The sequence below is a fragment of the Terrapene carolina genome, unplaced genomic scaffold, assembly GCF_002925995.2.
Source record: "Terrapene carolina triunguis isolate 2854851 unplaced genomic scaffold, T_m_triunguis-2.0 Scaffold629, whole genome shotgun sequence".
NCBI lineage: Eukaryota > Metazoa > Chordata > Testudines > Emydidae > Terrapene > Terrapene triunguis.
Window position 1 is genome coordinate 10,898,577 of NW_020664980.1, and position 21,647 is coordinate 10,920,223.

A 21,647-nucleotide genomic window follows, 5' to 3' on the forward strand; every position below is an offset into this window, starting at 1 on the left:
TTAGTTTATTTATATCAAACTGTGGCCCCGATCCTGTAATGGGGCTCCAGGTGTAGCAAGAGTCCATTTGTGCGGATCAAGTTGCGAGATCAGAGCCTGTATATGCTGCATTAAAAAAAATTTAAATCCCATCCCTGCACCTCAATACAGCTGTGCCTCAATGTCACAAATCAAATTGACCAGAAGGAACTTCATTAGTCAAGTTTTATTCAAATGAAAGCAAGTGTATTGGAAACTATAATGTAATTTCCTGTTAAAGTTCTAAGTGTTTCTATGAAAACCATTTCTCGAGTTGTTTGCCAAAATGGACAAGATATATGTCAAGTGAATCACTTCACAAGAGATTTGGTCCTTGACACCTATGCAAAAAAATGACAGGTTTAAGGAATCAACCAATTGACTGTGTCGTAGCATCAGCCATTATCCTGACAGTCTGTTTTACAAAAACAAAACTCTGCATCCAGGTAAACTTTCACGCTCTTCCATTATTTTAAAATTATTTTACACCTAAAACATACAAATTAAACCTTAACATTTCCTTTTTGCCACTGCAGAGGGACATAAAATAATTTATAATCTCATAACCAAAGATAAGAATAGAAAAGATTAATGAATTCATTTAGCTTACTTCCACACTATAACACATAATATATCCCCAAACACTGTCGTTTGGAGCAACAGATTATCCTAACATGGATATTATTTAAGTGCCCATGCCATTTTGTGTGTCTCTGTTAAAATCAATGGTGTAAGTGCCCTGACATTAGATACGAATCCCCCCAAAGTTTTAAACCACAAAATGGTTGATCAGTAGGCACCACAGATTGCTGAATGGTTTACCTTGGTCTTCAAATAGCACAAACAAGAGAACAGTAGTCAGCTTTCACTGCCTTGTCACACAATGTTGCCAAGTGTCTTTATGGTAATTACAGAGCTTTACCACTATATTGAGAAAAAGGATCTAGATAAAATAAACGAACAGAAAATTGGTTTTGATCACCCCAAATTACCTATTGGTCCCAAATGGAAAATGTGGAGTTGATTCAAAACTCACTTTAAAAAACAACCAAAGACTTGAGGCAACCAATTATGTTGGAAGTGACTTTGCATTTGCACACAAGTTTTAGAAGTACAGTCCTGGGTAAATATCTTGACAGGCATTTGTCTGCAGGAAAAGCCGTTAGGCTCTGAGTATACATCCTAGATCCAAAGAAGGCTTCCTCACTCACCGGGGCCCCAACGAGCCACCCTCAGGGAATCCAAGGGTACGTCTAAACTACAAGCATTACAGTGGCACAGCTACAAGCTTTCTGTCACTGTAGTAAATCCACCCCCTTGAGAGGCAGTAGCTAGGTTGACAGAAGAATTCTTCCACTGACCTAGCAGTGTCCACATCAGGGGTTAGGATGGCTTAACTACATTTTTCACACCCCTGAACAACACAGCTAGGTCGACCTAAGTTTTAGGTGTAGTCCAGGCCTAAGGCCCTGACCCTGCAAAGGGATCAGCGCTCAGCTTGGAAAGAAATAAAAAGGGCCTTGCAAAACCTCCTGCAGTTATCAGATTTGCTTTCATAATTAGGTTTGGGCTCCAACACCTCTCCCTACATTACAACCCAACCAACTGCAGCATTCTGTTCATAGGGGACAGACTGAAAATGAAACTGACTAGAGTCAGCCTGGTTTCCTTGTCTGAGCTGAGTGAACAGCAAAGATTAAACCCACAGCAGAAAAGGAGAAAGTTGAATTAGACGTTTAAAATTCTTTAAAAAAAAAATCTAATAATCTACAATGTTGTTCGTAGCAATTGAGGTAATGAAATCATTTAAAATTCATGATGTTGAACCCAGCAGTATCCATTTAATGTGTTAGAATTAACACGAGAGCAAAGAATTTATCCCACCTTAGTTACAACTCTGAAATTTCTTGTGCAGAAAACATTCAAATTCACACCCACACCACAGCTGGCGAGAACTGCATTAGAGTGTAAGAATTCGATACAGAATGGAACATAACGTCATCAAGGACAATAAAAAGTAATCCAAAAATTCTTAAAAATGATCTTATAAAAATATTTACATTAAAATTTGTTAGCTCTAAAGCTACATTTTCAGTCCTAAAAAAAGGCAATATTTGAAACGATCTGGCTCAGGTGCTCAGAATTAATACAAACATTAGACCGCACATCCAGTAAAAGAACTTCAAAAGCATTTTTAGGGGATCTTACAAGTGGCTTGTCACGTGTTACAGACGTTAATATTGCATAGCTGAAAAACGAGGTCACTTGACTTGCATAATGCTGCAACGTTAGAGAAGGAAGGAAAGAAGCATCATTTCCTATGGATAAGAAATAGCTTTGGAGACGAACACACAATTAGTGATCCCTGACCAACCAGCAGGGTCCTAGCCATGTCCAGTATGCACCTGGGGCTAGTGGTTTTCCTTAGGCCACGTGTATGTGTAAATGCCATTTTAGAATAGCAGTAAGACACCAAAACCCACTGTCCCAAAAGAGGAGTGCACCTCTTCCGTAGTTAAAGAGGCTCAACCTTTCATCTTGTGCATTATAACCCCAGGTGAGATGTTCTTGAACTACTCAAAAACGGACTGCCATGGGCTATGGAGTTAATTTAAGAATTACTTCATCTTATGTAGTATTGGACAGACTACCCAGAGCTGAAGTGTAACGGCTGGCGAGTAGCTATTTAGGGCTGAATGCCGATGGTTCCGTCACGTGTGACAGGATCTCATTTGTCAGGGGTGAGGATGCGTCTTAGGGCCTGTGCCAAAGCCCGCTGAAGTCCATGGAAAGACTCCCATCAATTTCAACGGCTTTTACATCAGACTCCTGACGAGCAAGTTATGGAGCCAACACATAATAGTAAAGCATCAGCTGGCAGAACCATGATTTTTACTAATTTCACTGATTTTGTTCCGATATACGGATTGTAGAGCGTGGAGTGAGGGGTGGAGGAGGATTTATGGGGAGCTCTTTCTTGACTTATTTCCAGAACCCCCTCACCCGACCCACAACCCCCCAGCTGCCAATATCAATATTGTATGCAGTGTAGTTGTAGTCATTGGGAAGATGTGCTAACTACTGATGCTAAACAATCTGTTCCACCTTGCTTATAGCTCCGACACGCCGAGTACCTTTCCCAGAGCTGAAGAGCTCTGCGAGGCTCAAAAGCTTGTCTCTCTCACCAACAGAAGTTGGTCCAATAAATGGTATTACCTCACCCACCCTGTCTCTCGAATATCAATGTCGTCATGCCAGTGGACAGTTCACTCTTAGCTTTACAACACAGAATGAGTGGATGCTACTGAACTTTCCCTAGAGAGGATCAAATGCACCGCTCATATGCCTACGCAGTGCTCCCACTGAAGTCAATGGGGCTGAGCCACAGGCATCCAGGTTAAAGGGACACAGTCAACTTGCATTTTTAAAGTCTACTTGGGCTCGTCTACATGGAGACTTAGTGCACAACAAGACGGTGTAAATCTACAGTGCACTAGCCTGCTGGGCACGTGGACCCTGCTCCCATGCACTAGAAGTTCCTTAGTGCACTTTGATATCACAGCCAGTTAGCACATGGCAAACTAATGCAGTGTAGATTTATACCCCAGTTTGCCATGCACTAAGTCCATGTAGACGAGCCCTGCATTTTAAAATATTCCACTTCCTGATCAATCTCCCTTTAAAATCAGCACATCCTGACTTATTTTTATATTCTTTAAAAACCATTTTAAAGGGTTTTTCTACTCCCATGTTGATTTTTGTAAGAGCAAGGAAGATACTGAAAGCTTTTTGAGCAAGGAGATATTGAAGGCTTGTCTACATGGGAAAACTGACTGGCAGAATTATAGCGGTATAAATATTCCGACATAAGCTGTAGTGGTATAACTCCCAAAGTGAATACTGTAATGCAAGTAACTTCTTCAGTATAGCGTAAACTGCCTCTAAAGTAATATAAGCTACACTTAGAAAAAGTCACTTTTATTCTGGAATACAGTCTGTGGGTGGATAAGGTCCTGTGGCCTGCAATGTGCAGGAGGCCAGACTAGATGATCATGATGGTCCCTTCTGACCTTCAAGTCTCTGAGGCTACGTCTACACTATGGGGGGGGGGAATAGATTTCAGTTACGCAAATTCAGCTACGGGAATAGCGTAGCTGAATTCGATGTATCTGATCCGACTTACCCTGCTGTGAGGACGGCGGCAAATCGACCACCGAGGCTCCCCCGTCGATGGCGCTTACTCTTACCTGGGCTGGTGGAGTATGCGCGTCGATTCGGGGATCGATTATCACATCCCGACGAGACACGATAAATCGATCCCCGAGAGATCGATTTCTACCCACCGATCCGGGCGGGTAGTGAAGTCAAGCCCTGAGTCTACTTTGGGAGCTATACCATTATAGCTATGCCAGAATAATAATACTGCTGTAATTCTGCAGGTCTATTTCCCTGTATAGGAAAGCTCTGACTGGCTCTATAAGGGAAAACAGCGAAACTGACTCTACTAAAAGTCCTGTAAAATGCACAAAGTTATGTGAGATGGGGGGGGGGGGAAAACTCAGAAGAAACCTTTTATCCCCCCCCAAACAACTTCCAGGACCCTTTGGTGTTACTTTTAACTACAGCAGATACCCAGAAGTGTCACACATACGATTTTCAAGCTGACTCCATCCTTTCAAAGGGAAAACAAACTAGCAGGACTTTGGTACAAGTGAGATTATTAAAAGTCACAGCAGAGCCCAGCTTTCACTGTTTAAAATCCCTTTTTGGAAGGATCTTATAAAGGTTCCTGCTAACTACTTGGTATGGATGGAAGAAAGTATTTAACACAGAACACTTTAAAAACGAGAACAATGACACTGAAGAATACGATTTCCCTCTTCTGGAAGCGTTAAGACACTGTAGGCATTTTATCTTGGTCTTTAATCACTTCTTGGGTGAGGGGAGGATTATTTGGCTGGATACAGGTGAGACGTGTCAATGACTCAGTAAGACACACCCTTATGTTTAAATGCTCTGTTCCGAAATGGCCTTGAAATGCAGGACACAGAGGTATGACTTTCTTCCTTGATTTTTAGTTCAAACAGTACATGTTTTATGGGAGCAATAAGCCCCTCCAGAGCAGCATGTTCCTGTGGGATTAACAACCTTTGGGTGGTGGGGTATTCACCTTTCTCTGGGCAAGCCACTGCCCAGCACATCCTATCCTGTATATAAAAGCAGCTATGTGACTAGCAAAACAATCATCCAATGTACATCTCCAATCATATCATAAGTGTGCTAGGGATACATACAGTTGTCCAGTGACATATATACATGTGACTGAGACAGAGTCAAACAAGCCAGCACCCTGGTCCAGTATATTTCTGATGATTGGTGGTTAGAAGATTCCACTGTCAGTAGTAAGTTCCAGGAGCAGTGAGTAAATAGCTTAACTCAAGGTGTGTACAAAGTATCAGTAGTGAAGACATTCAGTATATTTTTTTTACTCACATGCCCTACAGTAGCGTTTTGTTTCACACACGAAATTCAGTCTCTCCGGTATCCGTTTAAGCACAATGTTTACCCCAGGAAACCGGCTGTTCAGAGAGAATTGATTGCACCAAGGACAACAAGCAACACCTTAGGATTGGCACGTTGCTGCACTATCCACGGGAGGGGAAGTTCTTAATGCAGCACTTGCCACGCTAGGAGTTCAACAGCAGTAAATTGGATTAAATCTGGTGTCAGGCATCTCCTCGAGAACACCCACGGAGATTCACTTCACTGCTGCTCCTTGCATTAGCTGGAGTAGGTGTCACAATGGTTTATGAATCACAGCCACACCTGTTGAGAGAACGGACAAACAGACCTCACATAAGCTTTGGCGCAACTGCTGGGTTGTGCTGCAACAAGCCCATGCTGCAAAGCCCAAGACCAGCAGCCAGAGCGTGCAAAGAAAGTTGGCGTCCCCAATTCTGTGAAGAGATCCTCTCCAATGGAAGCCCTGTGGGGCATCAAATGAAAAGACCAAGTGGCCAGGAGGCACAGTCCTCAGGTTAAGGAATAGACACTCCTTGACCTAATAGGGGCAGCTGGGCACATATTTGGGAGCTGGCATGTCCCGAGTTCTGTTCCCACCTCTTCCCTTGACTATTTACCTGCATAACTTCTTCCAGTGCTCATATTTGTTGGCAGTAACGTCCATTTATCAGTGACAGGATTATAATACTCTACAGAGGCCAAATTGCAAGAACCATCATCTCCTCCAACCACATAGAGTAGCCCATTCACAGCACACACACCTACGAATAAAACGGACACACTGTTAAACTCTAGATACTATATCCTACTACACCCCTCACGCTCCATCTTTTCTTCATTACAGGAGCCTGTACATCCAAAATCTTGCATTTTAACCGTGTGCACACAGTACCATTAAATACACTCACATGACCGAAGAAACAAATGAAGATACAGACAGAACACAAACAGTGGTTACCTGCATTTCTTCTACACATGTTCATATCTGCAACTTGTTTCCAGGTATTTGTTCCTGGATCATAAACCTCCACACTCTTCCTCACCAAGGGACCATCGTGCCCTCCAGTAGCATATAGCTGTCCACTGAGAACACCGACACCTGCCAAGCAGAGAACAGAATTAGCCAGACCCGGACAGGACAGACATTTCACATCCTTAGCACCGCGAACTTAATAGGCCTGCCTAGTGTGCTGGGTTAGTCGTGTCCATACTGCGGATCACCCCTTGAGAAAGAGCGCGAGAGGGTGGACACCTCCCTTCCCATTCCTGATTGTGGAACAGCATGACTGCAGCTACAACAGTTCTGTATACTAGCAGTCACGGTGGGAAGGTATTTACTGCATATTTAGCTCTCCCCCTCATGTGCATTTGCCTTTTTGAAATACAGGTTAATCACATGGTCTATTTTTTGCTCTTTATTTCTTCCCCTCTCTCCCAGCTGTTCTGTTCCCGCAGCTTCTTTGTCTGCTGGTCTCCATATCCTTTGCACCGACCTTCTTGCACTTGGTTCCCTTCTCCCTCTTCTTCTGGTCACGATGCCCCAGCTACTGAAACCTCTTCTCTCCCTCTTCCTCCTGTGCATACTGCCTGGATGCTAAATTCTCTTCTCCCCCGAACCAGAGCCAATGTGTTGTGTAGGGGGCGCCCCAAAATATTCCCAATGGGCTAGCACCGCCTCTGCCCTGGCTGGTGATTTGGTGGCTCCAGTCTAGCCCATGGCTCCTCTTTTAACCTTAACATAGCTGCAGCTGCCCTGAAGAGAGACAACTAAGCTGGCTCCTCCTTGTCCGCCACTGTGTTCGCAGGCCCTCAGGCCTTGACCCTGTAAGGGAAGGGGGTGAGCCGGCCTCATGTGATCAGCCAGCTATAGGCACTGTACCAGTGGCCACAGAGTGAGGCTGGGAGCTACTGGTTTAGGTGCCTTTGACAATCCATGTGAATTAGCACATCCAGCAACTTACTCTCAGCAGCAGTGTCAAGACCAGTCAAAATGAACCAGCCAGAATGTTGTTAAAACAAAGACGGATCCAAAATGCACTAACCAGAGGCTCCACCCCCCCATCTCGGCCCACCCCCCTCCCCATGCCCTAGAGGTCAACACATTCAGGTTGTTTGGGGCAAGAGAAGGAGTTCTAAAGTCAAATGCCCCCCAGGGAGCTCCCTGCTAGCCAAACCCTCTCTCTTAAGCCAAGCAGGCCCCTGCTCAAGTGCCTCTAGTTTTTAGCAACTGTAGTACAGCGACATGGGGAGAGGAGCGGTTTTAGGCAAGCAGTCCCATGGTATTACAAAGCAAAACATCACCATCTTAATCCAATCAGCAGCAAGTTCAGATCCTAGAACACGGCTGTAACGTGCACCTCCGCCAGCAACAGTTTCCAATGGAACTAAGCTGCAGCCCCCACCTTTACCTTAAACAAGGGGCCCGCTGGTTTTTATTGTGTTCTTGTATTTCACCCCAACAACTTGCTCAGCTAGGTGCCTGACCCATATCCCATAGATATCAATGGGACTACACTGGCCATTGCATTAGATTTAGGATGTGCTGCAGTAACTGATGGGAAAAAGCTAACAGCAGGAGAGAAATTAACCAGACTGAACGTGAGTAACAAAAGGCAGAGACAACCACCTCTACAGAGGTGGTAGCTGTGCTGTCCCTGACCTACCAACATCATTTCTATCCTATCTGACCTCCGTTTTAGCCAAGCGGGCCTCATTCACAGGTATGCCCCAATCCCTACTACGCACCTGGGATGGTTTGGACCACCTCCAGCTGAGTCAGAAGAAAGTAACACAGACGGATGTCAGCAGCCAAACAAAACTACCCTAGCCCATGGCAACTCTCTATTACATACTGTATTTAACTTTTGCTCGCCAGAGAAACAAACCTATCAGCAATATTAGGCCAAATTCCAGGTTCAGTGGAGTAACTCTGGATTTGACCCAGTGTGTGTGTTCTGATACTGTGATTATTGGGAGACAGTGGGAAATGGGCAGAATCGTAACTAATGTGTTACACTTGGAAATATTCACACTGGAATTGCAACACTTTCCGAATCATTTTTTTAAATATTAAGTGCAACCAAATGTTAAAGAAGCTGGTTAAATTATTTTTCCTCTCCTAATCTAATAAAGTTAGAAATGTCCCATCCAGCCTAAAACTGCCTCTGCACCTGCAATGCCTGTAGGCTTCCATCTGCATCAATGCAGGGTATGTCAGATCCAGAGAGAGGACATCCCTTTCAGGAATGAATGGGATTCTTTACTGTTGACCTAGTACACAGAAAGGCCTGCTGATGCGCTGCCAGAATACATGTATTTTTTGTCTGTACAGGGCCTGCAACTAGCAATCAAAATTAAACTGCAACTATCCGGTATACAGGAGTACTTGTTTCCCAAAGAACACTAGATGGCAGCATTGAGCCAATGATGCTGGAGGCACTGAATGTGGTTTTATTTATTGGAGTAGTGTTATACTGATAGTCACTTTTTATTGCTCTAAGTAGTGAATTCCATTACTGGCATTTTCCCCTGAGAAGAGGAAAATTCACTGCCTGTTTTGGTAACTGCCGTAATTTGCTGCACCTCATATCCAGTTGAGGAAAAGAAAATGAACAACAGTATTCGGCAGGAAATGGAGAGCATGTTCAGAATATTAGAGACTGTATTCCTTTCTCTGTTTCGTTTTAGAAGTACGTGTAAAGCAGGACTCCCAGCACAGTCAGTTTAATAAGGAAACTTCACCAAAAGCAGAGATTCATTATAACCAGAATTGCTATAAACAAGGAACGTCAACTGCACATTGCCATGGACTGAAAATGTGGGATATTCATTCTATTTCCCTGTAAGACAGGGTGGGGCAGGTTCAATGGCCCTGCATAGAGATGTAAAGCTCTTTTGCTGACTCCCCCTGATGTCAGACCAGGTGGGCAGAGAGAGGTCCTGCAGAGAAGAGTGCTACAACCAGTCAAGGAGAAAATTCTTACTGAGGCTTATGCACGGTTATTATTTCAGCTAGTAATAAAGGCAAGGCCCTAGGAAAGGGTTGACTTTGGGCCCTAGTCAGAATGTATTTCCAGTGCTAGGAGCAGGGTAGGAACTGCACCTTATTAAACATAATTTCACTATGTTCACATTCAGCAAAAGTGAGTTTCCACTGCACGTATTACACCATAATGATAAAACTTCTATAGCATCTTTCATCCAGGGATACAAATTACTTACGCACTGTGGCTCAGCATTATTATCCCCATGCCAACAGACTAGGAAAAGGCACTGAGTTCAGTAGCAGTCAAGAATGGAAACAAATTCCTTGTTCCCTGTCTTCTACAATCCTCTGGCCTGTCCACTCACTAAAAACTGGGTTGAGATGGAGCGCTCATTAAGCTGAAATAAACTGCTTTAACTTGGTTTTTAGGTCACTCGCTGCAGGTGAATTTTGATCTATGAAACACCTACTATACAGTGACCTATGGAAATCAAGAGGAAGCCCACAGGACAAGAAATGAAGTGGTGGAAGGTGCAAGTGACAGTGTAGTCAGAGGCTGGCTTTCTGGTCCCAGGGTGAGTTTGCAGGGCTGGCAATTAGAAAAACACAGTCTTTTTACCATACGGACAAGGCAAGTTTGATATGGAAGCTACTCAGAGACAATAGACGTGATGCCATTTCTCAGTCAGAACTAGCAGCCCAAGAACACACCTTCTTCACTTCCTCACCATGCAGTGACCAGGTTTAAAAGCCGGATGTATGTGAATTAAATGCTTCCGAGAAGCGGGAAACAGATTGATTTATTTAAAGGTGTCTCAGAATCGATACCTGCACCGCTGCGCCGAGTGCTCATATCAGCAACGTAGGTCCATTCATTTGTAGCCGGATTATACTGTTCTACGGTACTAAGGCACTGACGTGATGCTCCATCATAACCCCCCACAGCATACAGCTTACCTGCATGAAAAACACGGCACAGACTAATCAGAAAGAAACGGGTGCATTCCGTATCTGCTGATAATAATAGGGTACATTATCATCAATCATTTGTAGACTACTGTAGTGCCTAAAGAACCAATTGAGATTGGGGTGCCATTGGATAGGTCTCTCTTTTTGGGTGTGTGTGTATGGGGGGGGCACTCTAATACACAAGGTAGAGCATATTTACAATTGATGTGCCCATTTTTAAGTGGCTAACACTAACACTGTCTCCACAGGGAAATGCAGGAGGATGGGATCCTGGAAGGCCGGAGTTCTAATCCAGTTCTACCAAGTGATTCACTGCACCAGATTCAGAGGTAGTGTGAAAACACAATCAGACCCTCAGACCTACTAACACCCACTTTATGATGTGTAAGGGACTCTAAACTGCTGCAGCTGATACACCCAGGAACCCAGGGAGAAGGTGTCCAGTTAAAGCAGGTTTTCACCTGCTTTAACCTTACACATCCTTATGTCCTCCCATTCAGTTGCTAGATTTTCTGTCTGTTACATACATTATGCTGATGTATACTCCCTTATATTCACTTAGCCAAATGCAGAGGTGATGCATAAAGGCAATATACTGCAAGCTACATATTAGTAAGTGGGCATGAATCTAACTGATTCAGAGAGAGACTAAGTTAACGTAACATGCACCGTAAAGGGGGCAGAACTATGTGGAAGTGTCACCTATTTAGGACACTATCTCAACCATGAATTTGGCTAATTATGTTGCCTTGGGAACAACATTCCAATTTCTCTGCTTTCGTAAAATGGAGCTAATATTTACCTCACAGTGGTCTTACATAGGAGTTAAATTACATTCACCTCAAACATTGAAAACAGTGCAATATTTAAGATGCCATGAAAGCGATAAACACAGAATAACCTACTCTACTGCAATAGGCTATGGTTAAGAAACACTAAATCCCTATTTTGAAGAATCCTCGCCAGTCGAAAGTGAGCTGATGTTGTAACTGCAGCTCAAGGTTGTCTGCTCCCTTGGACTGAGCGTATAGCATCACGTTGTGCTGACGCATGCCGGGGCCATGTGTACGATTGGGACCCCCAACAAACGAATGGAAAAAAAAAAGTGACCGGCATCTAGCGAGGCTGCATCCCGGAGCAGCATTGTCAACAAAATAATAATTAAACTCTACCCTCAGTTTTTACCCCAAACCCTCCTAAGGTGAACAGGATTACAGTACTTACATTCTGTGAGGTACAACCTGGACCTAAATGGGTCGCTCACCCCTTTGCTCTGTGACCCTCCTGCTGTCCGTTTTTACAAATCAGTCTGGTCTTTTCCATCTTCTTTCCCTAATGGCTTTACAACTCTAAGAGGATGCAGGCTATTTGCCTTCTCACAGCGTTATCACACACAGCGGGGTCCCGACCACAAACCCTTACATACAGCACCACTGACTATGTGACCATGCACATGAGTAACTACTGACTCATACAAGGGAGAGGTTCACAAGAACCAGAACCAGCACCAGTCTTTTGTTCCTTCTATCCTGTTTCATACTAAGAAACACTGGAAACCTGTGTCCTTCCAGAGGGTGACTCTGGTAGTGACTGTTAGTGGGAATTATTACATCTTTCTCAATGTTGCTCCTGGGTAGTATCAGTGGGTAACTGCTGGAGTCCAGGGATTTATGGGTATTTTTAAGAGTGTGCCACAGGTGCCAAGAGCATGCCTTTTTGGTTAGTGTACTATACATCTCAATAAATAGATACTGTCTAATTTCACTTTAAACACCCTCCCTTAAGCCTTGCCACCTTTCTCCAATTTGCCATGTAAAGCATTTAATTCTCCTCTTTGTTTTAATCTCAACAGTACAGGGTATTGAGCTCACCCATAACAGAGGGCCCCTGAAAAGCCCTTTGTACCAATTGAGTCTCAAATTAAGCACAACTGAAGTGTAGTGGGGGCCCATGCACCTCGCCCAATATGAACGCTAATAAGCCTGTCTACACTCAGGTCCTGGAGGACACGCTGCCTTTCTTCCTACTGGTGAAGACTGGCTTAAGTCAAAGTCAGTCCCATCACACTTCCCTGGCAAGATCAGTTTCTTACACTTCCATACGTGCACAGGTAATTGTTACTGTCTCTTTAGACATTTCATATACTTATTTGTGCAGTTACGTCAACCCAGCTGGTGTTTTAGGTTAACACATCAAAGCAGGAAATATTTTGGTGCTGACTATGCTCTACCAAGGTAACATTTGTTGGTCTGCATCAACTATTAGTTATTGTCAATAACTGTAGGCACCGGGTCAATTTTCATCATATTCAGTCTCTGTTGCTAGAACTCTGGGGGTATTGTTTAACTCTGGACAGTGGCTTAAACCCTATATCAAATTTGTTATTAGTTCCTGCTGATTTAAAACCTCTTCAACTCCAAGACACTTGGCTATTTTTGCTCCAGAGGGTCTACACGTGCATTTGTTTTGCCTTGTTTAAAAGAAAAGTTACCATAGTATTTCTTAAATCTCTGTTAAGCACTTGAACTGAGTATGACCCACTTTGGCTTTTCATAAGTATCAGTGTTTACTAAGCACATCATAAGCATATGAATATGCCAATAATTAAGGAAATTATTATTAAACTCCACAAGCAGCTAAGCAGATTTTAGCCGCTCTATCACTACTTAAAGAGAAACTGACTTCGGTTCCTCTCCTCCTCTGCCTCCCATTAAAAAAAAAAAAAATTTTCCAATCCCTTCCCGTTTACTGGCCAAACCAGCCCATTTGCAATCCCAGGAACTGGAGTTTGTAACATACTGGGGCTAACTCCACCAACCAATCGCTACACACTGTACTAATGGGAGACAGCTACAACCCGCTGCAATTAGTGCTACATAATAAAAACATTGCCACAAAGTTCCACAGAATGGAAAGAAATTCATATTCTAAAGTAGCAACAGAGGGTCCTGTGGCACCTTTAAGACTAACAGAAGTATTGGGAGCATAAGCTTTCGTGGGTAAGAACCTCACTTCTTGTGATTGTTCCCCTGGATTCTAAGCAAGGTAAAATGAAATCAACCCACTTGGCACCAGATCTCAGGACTTTCATACTTACATGTTCATGCTGATGGCTGTTTCAACAAATGCAACTGCCCCTTATCCTTCCCTGCCCCATCCCTGAGTTGGCATGGTACTGACATTTGTGACTAAATTCCCCATTTACACACAACACAGGATGGGCAATGCAACACGTTAGTCCGATGCAAACTGCAGAATCTTAAGATTTTGTTGGCAGTGCGCCCACCAACTAAGGTTTCAGGATTTTAACTGCGCTTCAGCCTTCATTTTGGAGGGCAGATTTTTAAATGTCTTCTTCTTGCGATTGCCGTTGTCTATCACGATGCTTGCTGATGACCACAACAGAAACACCCTCACGGTGCCTTGTTTCACTGACCAGAAGCGTCTCAGACGACGTTATTGTCCCACCAAAAAAACTAAGAATGCCCCACGCAAATCAGGAGAGTTGGCCAGCTGTGGTTGGGCCCAGCATCAGTATCAAGATCCCGTGCCATGTAGCATGGATGGCAAAACGTACAATTTTCCCACACAACAGAGAGACTATTCAAAGCTGCAGCAATTTAGTCACATTAAAAAAAAAAAATCTTTCCCAATGAACAAACATCTAGAACGCAGCTTTTAGAAACTGGCCTGGCTTGTTCCTGTGCTCGTCTGGCAGCAGGTTACCTCAGGGATTGTTTGGAGAACAGCTCCTGCCCCTTTGCTGCAGGAACTCAGACTTTAACCACTTGTGTTTTCGTTTTAAATAGTAGTATTCAAGTGACTGAAATGGCTGCTATTATTCTTACCCTCCACAACTCCAACTCCAACACTGCTTCTTCTTGTGTTCATGGGAGCCACAAAAAACCACTCATTGGTTTTATAGCTATAGGCCTCTACTGATGCCAGACCTAGTTAAAAAGGGGATACATAGGTTTTCTAATTAAAAAGATTAGCATTGTACTGTTCTCCCCCTTAGGAGACGCATCTCCCCTGTGACCTGGACTGAAGTTTCCCATGGTTCTTAATTCCCTTCCCGCCCCCATGGCAGTTGCGTGGCCATTTTCCTGCTAGGCAAGGAAAAGCAGGTTGGTACTGGCCCATCAGTGCTGCTCCTTCTGCAGCCAGGAAGATTGCTATTGAGCCTTACCAGATGACTCCCCGTCCCAGGGCTGCTGCCACTGCTAACGTGCTGGAATAAGAGACTGGATCTGAGGCCTACACCCCAAGCTCTTCAGCTGGGATAGTCCAACAGCAAATGTCCTTTCAAGCAGCATTAAAATCAGTCCAACGCAAAGATTTTAAAACTGCCCCTTTAAGCCCTCTGAGGTTTGCTCATCACAAGCTTGTAAAGGTAACTGGGAGCTTGTCTACATTGCAAAGTTATACCAGCACAAGCTAAGGTGTGAACTGAAACCATTATGCTTACACTGAGATAACAGCCAGGTGGGCATTCTTATTCCGATACAAGAGAGCTTTGTTTTGGTTTGGCTTTTGTTACTTTGGCAAGGGTTTAAAAAGCCTCTCTAATTCCAGAATAAGTGTCCACACGGGGAGTTCCACCAATATAACTATATTACAGTAACTATGCCAGTATAACTGGTAAAACTCGCCTGTGTAGACAAGCCCTTCGGGAAGGGCAGAGTTAGTTTTGCATAAACACCCAAAATCTGGATGCTTATCTGAACTTTCTGAAGCGCGTGGGTCTCAGAAATACAGCTGGAAATACAGCAAAAGCAGTCTCCTGCAGTAACTTCAGCACTTTCCCTTCCAGTCCTGGGCAGAACCTGGAAGCACTGAAGTGTGCAAAATAGAAGGACAAGGAAGGATGTGGGAGAAGTGACAAGCAAGTATTTCACCTTGACACAAGTTCAGAGAAGGCTTTTGTTTAATCCAAACCAGTTCACCCATCTCCATTTAAAACAGTATGAAACTATGGTCAATCTGGGGTTTGAACTAGAGCTGGCCAAATACTTCAGAACATTTTTGTATTAATGTTCATTCAAATTCTTAAATAAGGCTGCTCTGACTGCATTTGTGCTGCATTTTGTGATCACTTTCCATGTATGTTCTAAGCGAACCATTTACTGGAAAGAACATTTGCCTAAAAAGGAAATTGTTAGTGTATACTAGAGAATAGTTACAGAAAGCTAATCATGAGTATTTACACCAGAAAACTGATTCTAAGCGAGAAGTTTTAATCTAACCCATTCAGGAAAGAAAACAAGACCATATAACCTCTGGCAAAACCAAATTAACAAACACAGTTGAAAAGTTCAGTACAAAATAATTGCATTGAACAGCTCACCTGCAAACTACAGCTCAAGAAATGTTTGCAGAGATCACGGTGGGCAGAATTTCAGAACAATTAAGGCATTCAAGAAAGAGGCAGAGTTTTTAGAAATGAACTATTTGCTCAGCTCTAGTCTGAACCAAGCACAACTGCAAAGCGAATGTAACTATTATTTCATGGCAAAAAAGACCCCAACAATAATACCGATACTTTCCAACAGTGAGCTGCCTCTGAAACAAGCACTTTAAAATATCTCCATCGTTCCCAATCCCATCTTCAATCACCAGATCTACTAGCAAATCAGGATTTTTGCTGCTCCTGTGGATGGTCACTTAAAAAAAGTGAATGTCAGTGAATCACTTGCCTTGCAATAGCAAGATCCCTACAAAAACCAAAGATGTTTGCTATGAAAACATTTCCTTTTAAAGCGTCAGATTCTTGTTGAATAAATTCTTACTTTCTAGAGGAAAAAAATAATAAGCACAAGACGTCAAAACACAATGCTAGAAACGTAGGTGTGGAGAACTGGTCAGAACTAACTGCTGTTTTCTACTGCGAGGGAATTTGCCATTCAATGACTGCACTTTCAGCAGAGCTCTGCATTCCCTGTGAGGGACCTGGAGAACACAGAACTAGTACAATATCCATTTCATTTGGCTGCCTGGCTTTTGTGCAGTAACATACCAGTGCTTCCATCAAATCCGCCCACAGCATACAGGAGTTCATTCAGCACAGCTGCCCCCAAAGTGCTTCGTCGTTCCTGCATGCTGGCAATTGACGTCCACTGATCCTTCACGCCATCATACACGTCTACAGTTCGCACTCTGAGAGAGCCGTTAAATCCCCCGACCGCATAAACGTTGCCTGCCATAAACACCACACCTGTTAGAAGGGGAGAGAGACTTAAGTCTCCGAGTTAGGTTTAGAGATCAGACCGCAGCTACGGGTAGCTTAGAAAAGAGATGGCATCAGATGGCTTTGTTGGTATTTGTAACAGAGAAGGGACGAATAGGACATTTGCAAATGTTTAGCATTTACTTGCTCTATACGACCATCAGATCTGAATAAAAGAGAACGTACAGATTGTAGGGAAAATAACGCACCACACACACACACACACACACACAAAACCAGGGGAAACCTGCTAATTCTGAGGTGGGTATGGGACCCAGCTAATTTCAAGGTGCCTCAGAGGGGGAGAAAAGTATGGATCCAGAGGGAACTTCTGGATGGTAGGGTCAGTCAGATCTCCAAGGAGGAACAAGTTTCAATCCCACATACCTCACCTCTGCTAGGAAAAATCCCTTCTCTTTCAAACTGCAAGTCCAGTGAATGACCTCTGTTTCCAGCTCTTTACTGGAATGCCAGCAGGTAAAATTGGCTCCCACTGTGAAGCCAGGCCAGAGGAGATGGAAGGGATAGCATAGAGGAAGTAGTGGGGAGTGAGGTGGCTTTGTGCCCATTTGGGGGAGTGAAGCCTTCTCCTGGATCTTGGTGGGAGGCAGAGCTGTTGGTGGCTGGGAACAGAGAGGGGCTGAATACACTTCTGTCCCCTAAGGAATTTAGCAGGAAAATGATGGAGGCCAGTGGACATGTTCCACTTACCTGCTCTGCATCTCCGGGAGGGAAGCTCAGCTATCTGCTCCCACCGATCCTCCTCAAAATCGTAACACTCCACACTCCGGATGGCTTTGGGCGCTTGCCCACCAACCACAATCATTACCTGGGAAGGAAAAACAAGAGAAGGGAACCCCTTAGGTCAAGGACTGTTTACACAGCGGGCTGCATCCTGCGAAATAAAAACCGCTACCAGAACCTAGTCAAAGTGAGCTATATTGACGGCTGAGGGGTTGTCTATGCGGGGAGAAGGGGAGATTTTTCAAAGGCATAAAAGGGTTGGTCCCTTTGGGAATCTGCCCCTAGAGGACCTATACGCCAGCTTATTACATACTGTTTAGGGGGAAAACCTACAAGGAAAGCAGGCTTTTGTGCTTATGCTGACCTCAATATACATCAAAAGATTTCCCGTCACACAAGCTGGTCTGCAAGCAGTTTTTTGGCTTGCATCAGGGTGCTCCAGCCCACCAATTATCATTCCTCAAGCAACCCAACTGGGTCAGCAGAACTTCAACAGCCCCAAAGACTGACCAAAGTTCTTTGCATTCTCTCCCTCAGGAAATCTTGCTCTATGGCCAATCTCTATGGGGTTGCTGTGCCCTTTTCCTCACTCTAATGCAATCCCTACATTTTCAAATCCCCACTTATGGCTCTTGCTCAGAGGCCACAAAGCACCAACATGGTTCTTGAGGGACAGTTGGTGAGAGAGGTGCTCTCTTTTGGTTGGACTGGATCTCTGGGATCTATGCCCATACGACAGGTTTAATACCACAGTTAGTAGTATTGCAGAACTAGGACTGAAATCAGCCTCTATACCAGATGACTGGAAGATAGCTAATGTAATACCGGTTTTTTAAAAGGGCTCCAGAAGAGATCCTGGCAATTACAGGCTAGTGAGCCTAGTGTCAGTGCCAGGCAAATTGGCAGAATTATAGTAAAGAAGAGAATAGTCGGACACACAGGTAAACACAATTGGGGGGGGGGGGGGAAGAGAGTCAACACGACTTGTGTAGAAGGAAGTCAGGCATCACCATTGTGTCTGAATTCTCTGAGAGAGTCAACAAGCATGGGAATAAGGGTGATCGAGTCAATATAGCGTATTTGGGTTTTCAGAGAGCCTTGACAAAGTCCCTGACCAAAGGCTCAAACTAAGTAACCATGGGATGAGAGGGAAGGTCCTCTCCTGGATCAGTAGCTGGTTGAAAGATAAGAGACAAAGGGTATGAACAAAAAAGGGACAGTTTTCACAACGGACAGAGGTGAACAGCAGGGTCCCCCAAGGATCTGTATGGAGACCTGGGCTGTTCAACATATTCATGAATGATCTGGAAAGGAGGTAAATAGAGAACTGGCAAAGTTTGCAAACAATACAAAATTATTCAAAATAATTAAGTTCAAAGCAGACTGTGAGGAGTTAGAGATATTTCACAAAACTGGGTGACTGGGCAACAAAATGGTAGATGAAATTCAGCGTTGATAAGGGCAAAGTAATGCATATTGGAAAACATAATCCCAACTATCCATATATAATGAGGAGTTCTAAACTAACTGCTGCGAAAGAAAGATGTTGGAGTCACCATGGACAGTTATGCTCAATGAGCAGCAGCAGTCAACAAGGTTAATAGTTCCTAATATACTGTTAGGAAAGGTATTAAAAAAAGGACAAAATATCTTACTGCAACTGTATAAATCCATGATGCACCCACACCTTGACTACTAAGTCCAATTCTGGTCGTCCCATCTCAAAAAGGATATAGCGGGACCGGAAAACATTCAGAGAAGGGCAACAAAGATGATCAATAGTGTGGAACAGCTTCCCTAAGAGGACAGACTAAAGATTAGGCCTGTTCATTTTAGAAAAGAGACAACTAGGAGGATATGATAAAGGTCTATAAAAATCATGAATAGTGTGTGTGGGGGGAAATGAATAGAGAAGTGTTATTTACCTTTTCACACAATACACTAACCAGGGGTCACCAAATTAAATTAATAGGCAGCAGGTTTAATACAAACAAGAGGAAGAACTTTTTCCACACAACTAACCTGTGGAACTCATTGGCATGGGATGTTGTGAAGGCCAAAAGTATAACTGGGTTCAAAAAAGGAATTGGATAAATTCAGAGGATAGGTCCATCAATGGTTATTAGCCAAGATAGTCAGCAACTCAACCCCATGCTTGGGGCAACCCTAAACTTCTGCCTACCAGAAGCTGGGAACGGAAGATGGATGGATCACACCATAACTACCCAGTTCTGTACATTCCCTCTGAAGCTTTGATATGGCCTATTGTCCAAGACAGGATACTGGGCAAGATGGACCATGATCTGACCCAGTATTGCAGCTCTTATGTTCTTATGCAATTGGGATTTCCCCATGGACTCTCCCTCAAAACCTTTCCCACTGCAGCAGAAGAGTTGTAAAGAGACCTAGAGATTCAAGGAAATCCCCCATTCCCACCCTGCCAAGGAAAAGGAACCAAAGGGAATGGAAATCGTTGGCCTTTAAGGGAGGAAATACATATTTGAAGGCTAATCAGACATACTCCTGGCTGGAAGTCCCATCTCCCAGGACTGTCTTAATAGAATTTTCTCAAATGACCTCTGAAGATTCTTTTTCTAAGTTTATCCCCCATTTTGTAACATAGCCCCAGCCATGGCAGCCCTGCTTAATCCAGCAGCTCATCACCTCATTGATTTATTTATTGCCCATGTGCCTTGTCACATTTACCTTTGTCATGCATAAACCAACGCAGTATTTCTTATCCCACCACAGACACGCACAATGCACCAGTGCTCTAAGTGGAGAAGAGTTGTTTCAGTGGCCAGACCACCGCTTATTTGCGGTTTTCATAGTTATGCTGACAAAAGTTGATGCTGATAAATAAGTGAAGCACTCCAGGTGGACCATTCTCTCAGAAAGCACCATGTCTGTGTAAGGGATTAGAGTATTACAGGGAATCTCAAACTTCATTGCACCGCGATCCCCTTCCGACACCAAAACTTGCTACACGACCCCAGGAGTGGGGACCGAAGCCTGAGCCCACCCGAGCCCCACGGCCCAGGATGGGGGGCTCGGGCTTTGGCCCCACCACCCTGTGCGAGGGAGGGGGCAAAACTGAAGCCCCACGGCTTCAGCCCCAGCAGGGGGCCTGTAACCTAAGCCCTGCCACCCAGGGCTTCAACCCTCAGGATTCGGCCCCAGGGTGGTGGGGCTCAGGCTTCAGCTTTGGCCCTGGGCCTCAGCAAGTCTAGGCCAGCCCTGGCAACCGCACTAAAATGGGGTCCTGACTCACTTTGGGGTCCCGACCCACAGTTTGAGAACCACTGGATTAGTAGGTCTGTCTGTGGATTGCAGAGAGGGATCCTTGTCAGCTTCCTAAGGTCTCTGGTGCAACATGTGCACAGATACAAACCCAGTGCATTTTAAGTCTAAATTGTGTAGATCTTAGTAAACTTTATATTGATCAACAGCAGGAAAAAAAAAAAATCAAATCCCAAGGCATTTTCTGAAGCCCCTGAACTACACATTTCTTGCACGTGACTGTTGTGTTTGGGAACACCGGAACATTCCCGATGAGAGCTCAGCAGTTGATGGCTGCCCATAGCAATTAAGCGGCAGCGGAACCCAGGCAGATTTTTGAAACAGTCACTGGCTCCTTCATTGAGAAAGCAGTTTGATTTGTGCATTGCTCTGAATACATTACTTCTTATTCTTTCCAGCTATTGAGAGTGAGATTTATTCCTCTTATCACAGCACAGCATGCCAGCAGGAGCAAGCATTACACAAGACAACCGTATTTTAAGAAGGCTGAGGAGTTGGCACCAAGATAATTAGCCTTGGAACAGACAAACAGCATGCCGGCGGAAAAAATAAAACCCGATCTCTTGTTTCTAAGAAAAAACTATGTAGCCTAGTATGTAAAGGTCCTGAGTTCAAGTCCCAGAGGGTCGGGGTGGAATGGGATGGTTAGATAACAGTCTAGAAGTATTTACAGGGCATAAAAAACAAGGAAAGAGACCTTCTGTATAACTGTTTAATGTAGAAGCAATAGCATGAAATTGAGGTGACAAGGTAAAAAGTTATTAGGAAACGTTTCCTAACAAGGGTGACCTACTAATTGTGGACTATACTCCCAAGGAAAAGCCATGGAGCTTAAGACATTTAAAACTAGGAGCTGACAAAGCAGTGGAGATTATACAGAAG

At 44.0% G+C, this 21,647-nt stretch overlaps 1 protein-coding gene across 1 annotated transcript in view; it reads right to left on the reverse strand.

Moving 5' to 3' along the window:
- Positions 1 to 4,425: 4,425 nt before the first annotated feature.
- Positions 4,426 to 21,647, reverse strand: part of KLHL3 (kelch like family member 3) — a 64,235-nt gene continuing 47,013 nt past the window's right edge. Inside the window, exons 9-15 of the mRNA XM_024202077.2 lie at positions 17,433 to 17,550; positions 16,512 to 16,709; positions 14,344 to 14,445; positions 10,355 to 10,483; positions 6,500 to 6,640; positions 6,159 to 6,302; positions 4,426 to 5,844 (exon numbers count right to left, since the gene is read on the reverse strand). Coding sequence (XP_024057845.1) covers positions 5,816 to 5,844; positions 6,159 to 6,302; positions 6,500 to 6,640; positions 10,355 to 10,483; positions 14,344 to 14,445; positions 16,512 to 16,709; positions 17,433 to 17,550 — 861 coding nt within the window. The 3' untranslated portion in view covers positions 4,426 to 5,815. The remainder of the gene's footprint in view (positions 5,845 to 6,158; positions 6,303 to 6,499; positions 6,641 to 10,354; positions 10,484 to 14,343; positions 14,446 to 16,511; positions 16,710 to 17,432; positions 17,551 to 21,647) is intronic.